General features: G+C 45.8%; 2 protein-coding genes across 6 annotated transcripts in view; both read right to left on the bottom strand.

Annotated features, from left to right (window-relative positions):
• Positions 1-8: 8 nt before the first annotated feature.
• Positions 9-5011, bottom strand: TTC36 (tetratricopeptide repeat domain 36). Of its 2 annotated transcripts, none has more exons than XM_032777168.1 (3): positions 2911-5011; positions 1365-1553; positions 9-464 (listed from the first exon to the last, which is right to left on the bottom strand). In XM_032777168.1, the coding sequence occupies exons 1-3, from the start codon at positions 3023-3025 to the stop codon at positions 196-198; spliced, it is 573 nt and encodes a 190-aa protein (XP_032633059.1). In that variant the 5' UTR covers positions 3026-5011; the 3' UTR covers positions 9-195. The 2 variants fall into 2 exon arrangements, with proteins under 2 accessions (XP_032633059.1, XP_032633057.1); XM_032777166.1 differs by having other exon boundaries at positions 3485-5011.
• A 59-nt stretch (positions 5012-5070) lies between these two features.
• KMT2A (lysine methyltransferase 2A) overlaps positions 5071-10997 on the bottom strand; it is a 58467-nt gene continuing 52540 nt past the window's right edge. For all 4 annotated transcript variants that reach the window (XM_032777136.2, XM_032777133.2, XM_032777134.2 and 1 more), the window contains one exon: positions 5071-10382. In XM_032777136.2, the coding sequence (XP_032633027.2) occupies positions 10107-10382 (276 nt within the window). In that variant the 3' untranslated portion in view covers positions 5071-10106. The remainder of the gene's footprint in view (positions 10383-10997) is intronic.

Here is a 10997-nt window from a genome sequence, read left to right as displayed (position 1 = left end):
TGGGGGACGGGGGGCACCCTCAAAGAACATGGTTGAGAACCCCTGATCTGGGCTCCCCTTGTCCCAGTGGAGAGCTCAGGATTCTATGTGGGGTAGGTGGAGGGCATCCTGTCTGCCTGGCCCAGCAGAATGATTCGTTAGCAACCCTCTCCCCCAGAACAATCCCAGCTGACCCCTTGCCTGGACAGATGGGCTCTAGTTGCTTCCCTGGATGTCTGGGTTCTGCAGCTTCCTCATCATCTCCAACAGCATCTGGTTGCAGAGCGCTGAATAGGGGTTCATTAGGACCAGCTGATGCCGAGCAAAGGCGCTACCCAGTCTGGCTCCCTGCTCAAAATCCTGCCTGGCATTATCCTCATGCCCCTGCAACACATTGATGAGACCTCGCTGTACAAAGCACTGGCATGCCACGTGGCCTGTGCCCCCACTCAGGTTCAGGGCTGTGTCCAGGTCCTGCAGGGCACCTGTGTGGAGACAGGAGGCAGAAAGGAAGAAGGGTGAACTCTGCCTGCCCTTGGTCAGTGTAATGTGCTGGAACTCAGTTGTGGGCTTCTGGGGGTTCAGATCCATGATTACTATGCACAGCACTAGATACTTTCCATTGCCTTCTGCTGGAAGAGCAAAGTATTATCCCTCTCATACAGATGGGGCACAGGAGAGTGACCAGAGCCATCCTCGGAGGAGACCTCAGAGCTGAGATGCTGGAACAACATTTTCAAAATAAAACAGAGTCCTTTCGTGAGGACTTGTTTTAGGGTCATGAAATGTTCATTCAATAGACAAAAAAGTGCCTATTTTCTATGCTGTGCATCAGCTCCTGACCCATCCACAACATGAGCAGGTTCTCAGAGGGGAGAGATTTTCACAGTAACTTGTTCTGAATGTATCTATTATGGAACACGGATCAAGAATCATGAACATTGACTGTGAGCCCCAGTGCACCTCCAGTAGTGTCTCTACTCATCCTACTCCACTCCAAACCCCGTTCATCATCCTAAAAGCGTGTTCCTGGTAAATACAGAGCAAATTCTACCCAGTGTTACTACACATTGGAACAAACAATAGGACCAAAAAACCGGGCATTTCAGGACCCACAAAGGAAAGTCCTGGGTCACAGGGACATCACATGACAAATTGGGTACCAAGTCAGGATTGAACCGAGGAGTTCCTGGCTCCCACTGCTGAGCTTAGAACCTCCTTCTCTACTGTGTGCTATTCACATACGTTGTGCTGTGACTGCATTGCTGCCCATCAGACCCCACGCCTGGCCCAGTCACCCCTAGAACCAGTCAGACCATCTGTTTGCAGCCCTCCCCAATGTAACTGCCAACCCGGGTGTGATGGGCATGACTCCCCTCATTTACCTGCCACATCCCCTCGGAGACGAAGGGCCTGAGCACGGTTGTTGTAGCATGAGGCTCGTTCTGGAAGGAGACGAATGGCCTGGCTGAATCTCTCAAGGGCCATGTTCACATCTCCCGATTCAGCCGCCAAAACCCCCTGCAGCTCCAGGTCTTTGACTTGCTCCAGCAGCTCTGAGGCGAAAGCTCCATCTGTGACACCTATAAAGGAAAAGCCTCATTTATGCAGCGCTTTGGGCAGACACCGACCTGGGGGGGAGGGGTAAAGGGGGGTGATCCCCTGTTCCAGACCAGGGCACAGTGAGGGGAGAGAGTCTCACCACCAACAGACATGGGACAGAAGAGCCCACTGGACCGGGGATTAATATGGGGGCTCTGAGCTAATCTTGGGCTCTGCTTTCCTGATCCACCAAGGGTTGAGAGAGGTCCCCAGGCATGTCATGGGTTGCTGTGACAGCAGATCCCCATTGGGCACCTTTTCTCAGGCAGGTATGCAGACTGGGCAGCAGGCTGCATTTAAATCCAACATGCAGTTTAATTTCCACACACACATTCACATTCACCTAAACCTGCTGCCCCAAAGAGAGATCAGGAACCTCACTGCAAAGTGCGTGGGTCCTGGCCCCAAGGCCAAAGTGTCCAAGCTGCTCCCCAATGAATTAGAAGAGGAACTTTCCTGTCTCTTGCATGATCCGTTTCCACAGGACTGCTTGGCCCAGGGGTGGGTCCGATGGGATCCACTCAGCACCCTGATCCAGACCAGACTCCTTGGTTATTTATAACAATTTTGTGCCTTTGGGGGAAGGCAACGTGGCCCTGAGATACCTGCACAGGCACCACTCAAACCAACTGTATTGGTGCTCATGGCAGAAGTAGTCTGCCAGGCCCAAGGATGCTTCAGTAACTAGCCGAATGTAGAAAGCAGGCTGAGGTGATCAGGCAGATATTTGCTTCCACTTTCTGTAATTGTGGCCCTGCTCTGTGGGCCCTCCCCCAATTCCCAACTGCACCATTCTCTGGTAAGGAATAATAGATGCAGGGACTTGCTGTTCTCTTCTCACTTAAGTGACAGACACACAGCATAGCAAGAGGCAAGCAGACAGCTCTCTTGCGTCACTTTGTCTGCATTGTAGAGATTTCCCCCTCCGGGGCTGAGAATAGCTTTCAGGGCCCCAGTCCCATTAGGGTCCAATTAGTCCAACTGGCATGTCTTTCTAGAGATCACCATGCTCTCCTTCCAGCTCTTAGTGAGCTCTGTCCTAGCTTCCAAGGCCCCATCAGTTACTGCCAGGGGAACACTGGATCATTCCTCAACATCCCCGCAACTAGTTCTTCCCCGGTGTAGCTCCACTGACTTCTCTTGGATTACAGCAGTGCCATTGTTCCTAGTGAAGGCAGTTCTTCCCTTCATTAACCAGTGCCAGTGCACACCACCTCAGTGGCAAAGTCCGCCACTGGGAAGGGTAAATCACAGCTACTGCACAGACATTTAGTTACCACCAAGAATCTGAGGCCCCAGAGGTACAACTGCTGCTGAATCAAACTTCACCTTCCCCTTGGATTGCCGCTGCCTCCTCTTCCTCATCTAACCCAGGGATATCCCCAAAAGGAGTATTGGGGTTAAAGATCGTTTGCAGAATCGCTCTGTCCTTGGCTGTAGCCATGTTTAACAGCACAGTGAGAGGCAGGAAAAGGCACCTTTAGCAAGCCAGGAATGAGGTCTGGAGACACAAGTGGGGGACTGGCCTAAAAGCAGCCAATAGGAGTGGGGGAGGAGATGGGGGCACTGCACTGCAGAGCAGCAGGGGAAGTTAATATTCACATGGCCCTTTGGCCAGGGGCAGAATGCTAGAGGCAGATAAAGCCTCCAGAGGGCCTGCTGGCTGTTAACTGCAGGCAAGGACAACAGTGGAATTGCAGGGTCCAGACATTCAAAGTGTCAAATGTGAGCTGAACTCACTAAAACCATCGCAAGCGTTGAGATCAGTAACAGGATGTGTGTGGGAGAGGGCAGGGAAAGGGATTCTAGCCCCACTCAAAGCACTGCCAGTTTCTATTGCACAGACATGGAAATAAACTGGACGCACATTCAGGTCATCGGTAAATCTTGACAGTTTTCTTACACGCCTCCTCTGGCATCGGACTCCCCCCTTGCATACACAGCCAAAACTGTTGTCCCAGCCCGGATCCCTGAATGTCTTGGCTACAGAACCCTCTCCTCATCTGGCCTGGACTCCTGCACCCTTACTCAGCTTGTGTCTTCACAATGCTTCTGCCAAGACCTTATTCTTGGGATTCTGATGTCAGGCCCCAAATCCCTCTGCCAGCTCCTCCTTCACCTGTATATCAAATAAAAAATACTTGTCTTTACCTTCAAGGCAGTTCATAATGTTGCCCCACTCCACTTGGTGACCTACTTACCTATGGTGATGTCAACCTGTGTTCGCTTTGCCAGTGTTCCCAGTCTTCATTGCTCACGAGGCAGTTTCTCCCTCACACACCTCCGTGCTGGCTCCATGCCTGAGGAAAACCCCTGATAAAATCTCCACTGTCACTGTCTTGTCCGCCTCAGGATGCCCCTCTGGATGGTTCTCCAGGCGCCACAGCAAAGGGCATTGCTGGACAGGCGACAAGCAGGGCCTGTTCTTCTACGTCTTTCCTTTGCCCTCAACTGAAACCAGCCATCCACCATCCATGAAACTAACCCAGCAGGGCCAATTCCTCCCGATTCATTGGATTGTTTGTTGTATACGCATCCCCTCAGCGCAGCTGTGACTTCTGGCTGGCTGTACAGGGCCCTGCAATGCAGCCCCAACCCCAATGAAGGCCTTTGGGCTCTACCAGCGTATAAATATTGACTACACTAATGTCGCTAACTTTCCTGCCATTGAGTGCCATAATGCTTTGAACTAATTCTGTATCACAGGCCAAGATGATAGGGAGATGCTGAATAGATGTGAATGTTTCTCTTTCCTGAAGAGCTTAGAACATGGATGCCCAATGCCACAGTAAAATCCCACACACAAGTCACAAAGTACACACAGTCATGGCACATGGTCTGCTTAACACCTGGGTGATTTTTACAAATGGTGTTTCACTTGTTCTGTGACCATGAGGGATCAAGGACTTGGAAGGAATGAGGCCTCCTTCCTTACCCTTCAATAGCTCACTCTCCATTAGTACTGCTGCCCGCACCATCATCTCCATAAGCAACTCTGCTCAATATCCCAGAGCTTTCAGAAGCCAATTCAAAATTCCCTGTTTTTAGCTTCTTCCCTCTCTACATACCTTTTACCCCAGCCACTTGTATCCCTTCATACAGCGTCAGCCACACTACTGCAGGAGACTCCTCTTCAGCTCCTGGCAAAGGTAAAGGAAGCTCGAATTCCACACTATCCATTCTCAAACCTCCCAAGCAGTTTTCTCCCCTGTCTGTACTGTCTAACTTTTCTTTCATGACATCACTGCATGCCCTTATGTTTCAAGGTTACCTGGCAAGAACCATCCCATTTTGAGGCAGGGACTCATTTCTTTGGCAGCGCAACAGTCACATCTATGGCACTACAACACAAATAGTAACAATGAAGCCACGGTACCAATGTGCCTTTTCTGAAGAAAGGGTGATTCGTATGATGAGGCTGAGCGATGGTGGCACTGGAACACCTTCTCTCCAGCTTTTTAAAAATAAAGTAAATCAAGAGTCACCCTCTGCAGCAATAAACTTGACATGTTTATTAATTAAACTATCACTTAAATAAAAAAAAGTGCATAGAAAATAAACATGTTTAAAAACTCCTTTTTGTTTTTTACAACTATATACACTTTTATTTTTACATTCAGTCTTTCGCAGAGCTTTCAGCATTGTTTTTTTTTTTTACTATTAAAGTAATTCCTTCGTCCCTGTGACAGGGAGTTAACACTGATGTACTTTAGACATTTCCTTTTTTCTTTTTTTTTCCTTTTTTTTTTTTAAACCAGAAGCTTGGAAGAACACAAGAAAAAAAGAAATAAAGAGATCTGTTATACATGATAAGTTGTCGAGAAACATATTATTTCTAGAACATAACCTCGCCATTGTAGAGCTTTTTTTTTTTTTTGAACAATTATTCACCTACCTGTATTTACTAAAGAGACTGTTAAGTTTAATAAAAGAAACACCACAAGTATAGTTCTTGGTTGATAGACAAAGCTACAGTACCTTGTTAAAAAGATACCAGGAAAGCACAGAACACATTTTCCCTATATGCAGGTGGTACCCCAACATTCATAACCAAAATAAAATAAAATAAAATAAAAAAAAATCCGAAAAAAAAACAACCCCAAAAACAAGTTGTACAAGTACTGACTGGTAACACTGAAGGTCAGAAAAATCCTCAAGCAGGAAACCTGTGGGCTAAGTATTTCATTGCTGCAGCAAGCTCCTGAACGTGAATGCTGTCGCTCTTCAGGCTGAGATGTTCTGCACTAGTGCCAAGCAAGCCCCCTTTGGTTTACATTTGTTAACCCAGAAGTACACAGCTTGATTATTTTTCCTGCCTTTGTTAACAACTGTAACACAATCCTTATCTATAGTGTTAAGAGAATTAAAAGCCATGGTCCGATACTGAACTAGGCTTCGTTACACGGCGCATTACTATATTAGTTCCTATATATATCATATTTATAGTTATAAAAAAAATTGCAAGTGTGTTGAGTATGAACCAGTAGTATGGGTTTGAATGGCATGATTCTGCACAAAGACCATCTTGCTGAAGAACCTGGTATTGCTTGGAAATGAAAGAAAATGAAAGAAAAAGATTATACCCAGCCCTTTGCAATGACCCGCTTTTCCTTTAAAAAAATTGGTTTGTACAAATAAGAATAAACGCCATAAGGTTTGACTTTTAGTATTTTCAGATATCATGATCTATGTCAGTCCTTATAAAATATACATTCATATACGAGGAAGCTGCATTGTGCTCACAATTAGCCTGGTCAGGACAGGATTAAAGGGCACATAGGCCTGTGTCTTACAGATGAATCATTGAAAACTTAAATACTAGCTGCCAAGGCTTCTCCCCACCTTCCTTTTATTTGTTTAAAACTGTAAGTGACTGGAAATATCTGTGCTGGAGATAGACTGGTGAGAACAATGGAAGTGGAGAGCCATGGGGACCCCGGCCCGGCCTGTATGTCAGCACAATTCAGCTTCTCTGGTTTACAGACAGTTTCACTGGCCACAGTGGCTGCTAGGTAAGGCAGCCACAACAGGTATAGCAGCAAAGCATTCAGTCAGCTGGATCTTCTACCACATTGTAGCCTGATCCATTTGCGCTCTCAGTCCTCGCGGTAGAGGAAATTTCTAGTGCCCGGTTCTCAGAGGGACTCAGGTGGTATCTCTCTTCTGTTTTCTCCTTCACTTATTTTTTCCCCCCTCTTCTTGTGTTTTTTTCCCCAAGGGGGTTTGTGGGAGCAGTGTTTCCTGATCAGAGCATGCTCTTAGTGTGGATTTCTGGTGAGGACTCAATTTTGCTTATCAAATAGCTGATAGCTACACAGATTTTTGGCAAGAGACAAGAATGGGATTGTTGTCAGCTGCAGAGGCTGATTCTCTGCCAGATTACAGGATATCAGCAGGAGGGAGAAGGGGAAAAATGATTGAACTAGACCATTCTGAAGTTAAAATTCACTGGTGTTTCCAACACTGGAACTGTCCCCCAGCACTGCCATGAAGAGCTGTCTCTAGGGACGCTGAGCTGAGATTTCCCCAGACATGCTTTCTGGCCTCTCAGTGTGTGTGCATTCCCAAACTGTCAGTGCATCAAATCATTTCAGTAATACGTGCAGCTTTGACTTTGATTTATCCTTTAAAAAAAGTTTTACAAAATAATAATCACACAGTGCAATAAAAAAAGGAAACAGCAATTCCTGACCCTTCTGAGTGCTGCATTTCATTCTCAGGTCAGAGGAAGAGGTCTCTGGGGTTGAATGGCAAAGATACATAGTGCTAGCCAGTGAGCGCTAAGGAGTTATTAATCAATGCTGTCCAATTTCCGTAGGTGGCTGCTGATGCTGTTTCATAGCAGCCTTTCAATTTGCTAATTCAGCTATTTGTAGATTGCCTGTCCACAGGGTCAGATGAGAGGAGTGGGTGTACATTATAATTTTACTATTCAAAGGAAACATTCATGTTTCCAAGTGACAGGCACTCGGGGCTGAGAACTGCATTGGTGGGTACAAATCCTACACCTGTTCCTAAGAATGATGGTGAACAAAGGCAGGGCTGGGGTTCTATTGCTTTGCTCAATTTCCACAGGAGCAAGTTTCTCTGGTTGAAGAGTTGAGAATTTTCCAAGATTGAAAACCCACTCTGGCTCTTGATCCAGTGAAGCTGCTTTAGAAGCACAGTAGTGAGTGACAGGAAGCTGGCTGTCCCTGCCACCAGTCACAGACCTGGGCTACAGTTCAAGTGATCTCTCCAGAGATGGAGGGACCACTCACTAGTAAGTATCCTGGCAGAATCAGTGAATTACTGAGGAGGACACATCTGCTCTGCAAGATTTAAGTGGAAAGAGCAAGGTGGAAAAATTCATATTTCCTGCCATATTCCTAATTCTGAGCTCTGAACAAACTAATGAAAAAGTAAAGATAGCAATTATTACCCCCTCTCCTTCACCTTTCTATAAATGGAACAGTGGCATATGTCAAGGCAGAATCACACCTCTTTCTGCCCAGCGGTAAGAAAACTGTACCAAAAAACGTTAACACAGACGTTCAAATAAAGTTCCACTGAGTCAAACTCCTCCTGAGTTGGGTGATTGTTCCCCATGCCCTCTCCCTTGACAAATCAACATCATTAAGATCCAGCCAAAGCTTCCAGGAACAATTACTTAAGTCAACAAGGCAGAACAAGATTAAAAGTAAAATAAAAATAAAAAGTATCCCTCTCTCTGGAGGAAGGATCAGACTATGTCCAGCCAGATATTTCCTATACCCATCCTATGAAAATAAACACAGATTATCTTAAATTAGGATAATACCACTGTTTAAAAATAGCCTTGCCATAAGTGCTTTTCCCTATGAAGTGCTTCTCATAGAAAAATATACAAAATATATTTACATTTATAAAACCTTAAATATACTACACTGTAAACAGAACAGAGGAAAATCCAATCACTTAATTTAACAGGGTTGGGGCTTTTATTTTTTGGGATCCAAAAGGTGGGGGGAATTATCCCGTTTGAAGCAGGACTAGTGTCATTCTGTTTTGCTTTTTAAACGGATTTACTATTTCACTCAGGTGGGTTTAACTGTGGCAGTTGCAAACAGGTTTCCTAAACACATTTTTAAATGCTACAGGGAGTATGTTCAGACTGTTAGTGTTTGGCCTTGCATGTCTACTGAGCCTTTACACTCCCCTTTTGGTACCTATTCCTATGTCTTACAAGGAAGATTGACGTAACCATAACCTAGAAATGGATCTAGAGAGAGGGATGTGCTTAGAGAACTCACTCATTTGCCTGATTCATTTACCCTACTACATTATTTAAACAACCTGAGCAGAGCTTCTCCAGCTGAAATCTCAGCAAATCGCCCTTGCTAGTTTCTGTTTGGGAATACTGATTGACTAATAGAACTGCTCTCCATTTCTGACAGTTGCAGGTCCTGCTACTCCGCTCATGGATTTCCATTGCTTGGACAGGCTCAGAGGCAGATCTCTATGTGGCTGGAAAATCCTTCAGCTCCGTAGACCAAAGAAGAGTGACCATTTCTGCTGGCAGAAACATGGGAGAAGAGTTGTTTCTACTCTACAAAGGACTTAATTACTGAAACAAGGCCTTTGCTGCCAAGGATTTCCACTTTGGGCTGTAAATCCTGAAAAGTGAATCACTGTCATCAGTTCGCATATACCCAACACAGCCCCTTCCTTTACTAAAGATAGCCAGGAATCCTCTTATACAAAAACAGGAATTTCAGAGGAAAATGCTACTGAAACCCTTTTCGGTTCACTTACAGGGTGCTGTAGGTTACCCTAGCCTTATTTACTCTTCCCAGGCCCCAATAAAGGACAGACTAACCAAGAGAAATGCACTGGGCCACCTACGGCTGCTCTAAGAAGTTTGATAAGACCTAGCCTGCTCACAAATAGTGTTTTGGAAATGCATGGTGGAAGGAACCAGAGACTCAGAACGTCCTTCACTGAGCTGGTTGATGGGATACAGTCTCTCTCCTGAAGAAAAGCTCAGTCAAGTACCGGGCTTTTTTAAATTATGACATCGCAAGTGAAGGAAACTGAAAACCCCACATTGCCGTTCATGGCAAAGCTGGTCACGGAGTCCTGACAGACCAGAAACAACAAAGAAGGACAAAATCTGAGGCATCGACCCATATATGGGTTTTGGTCTGTTTTGCCTCATCCATCCACCCTTCCCCTCTCCCGCTCACTATCCCACAATGACAGACAAATACTGGAGAGGGGAAAAAAAAGGGAGTGGGGGGGGGGGGGCCAGTGGAAAAAGTATAACAATCATATTGAGGATCTTCTCTGATCGTCCGTGTCTTTCACAAGGATAAGTGTGCGCATGTGAGACATGAAGATGTGGACTCCGACGGACATGCGCAGCCATCACTTACGTCCCTGAGCCCCAGTCAATCTTCATTTCTCTGTCTGTCATCCCCTCTTCCTCCCCAATGGCGGGAAGGAAATGCATTGTAACTTTGGCTTGCCCCAGGCCATTCAGGGCTCACTCACAGCTCATAAAAGTTTTAGTTTAAGAATTTCCTGCACTTCTTGGCGCCACAGTTACAAGGCAGTTTGTTGCTGGCGTCTTCAATGGGGAATTTGTAGTCATAAGTGAGCTCCTCCCCACGGTAGATTTTGCGCATGGCGAAGATGACAATGTGTTTCTGGCCATCAATGTTGATTACACGGGAGTAACAGTTGGGCTCACATGAGTGGTTGATGAAGCGGGCTGCATTTCCATGCATAGTGGCATCTACCACTTCGGAGTCATCAATGCGGAACATGTAGCAGCCAATCCCCTGGACATGGAGGAAAGAAAAGCATTTAGAGTTTAGGGAAGGCAAGAGTTCCTCTCCCCTGCCTGGAGTTTCAGGAGATTGTTTATTACCATAACTAAACAAGAGAAATCAAAATGTAGTCGGTGTGGAACCATAATCTCTTTAGAATCCTGCAGCCATTCTTCAGTTATAAGGTACTTGCCTGAGCCACTTTATCCTCAGACCCTTTAAATCTGAAATGCTGATGCAGGGTTCAATTATTTCCTAAGCCCTTGGAGGAAGCAAAGGAAGTGCTGCTAGAGCCCTAGTCAATGCTGGAAAAACTGGGAAGTCTAGAACCCCAAACTACACAGTTCAGGTGCAATTTTCACGCCTATTGAAGTTTGCACTATACATTTACTTGACTCCCTTTAACCCACCCTTGCAACCCCCCAGACCAAGTCTGGCCAGGATCAGGGCCCATTCTCTACTAACTGCTGCTGGAGGTCATAATGCTGCATTGCAACTGGACTTTAAAACTAGTGACTTCACCACAAACATGTTTTGGCTCTGTCCAAAAGCACTTGGGATGTCACAAATGTGAAACTTCTCTCTTTTTCATCATGATTTTCTGTTCAACATTATTCTGCAAATGTC

This window comes from Chelonoidis abingdonii, chromosome 18, assembly GCF_003597395.2.
Source record: "Chelonoidis abingdonii isolate Lonesome George chromosome 18, CheloAbing_2.0, whole genome shotgun sequence".
NCBI classification, from domain to species: domain Eukaryota; kingdom Metazoa; phylum Chordata; order Testudines; family Testudinidae; genus Chelonoidis; species Chelonoidis abingdonii.
This window is presented reverse-complemented; position numbering and strand designations above follow the sequence as displayed.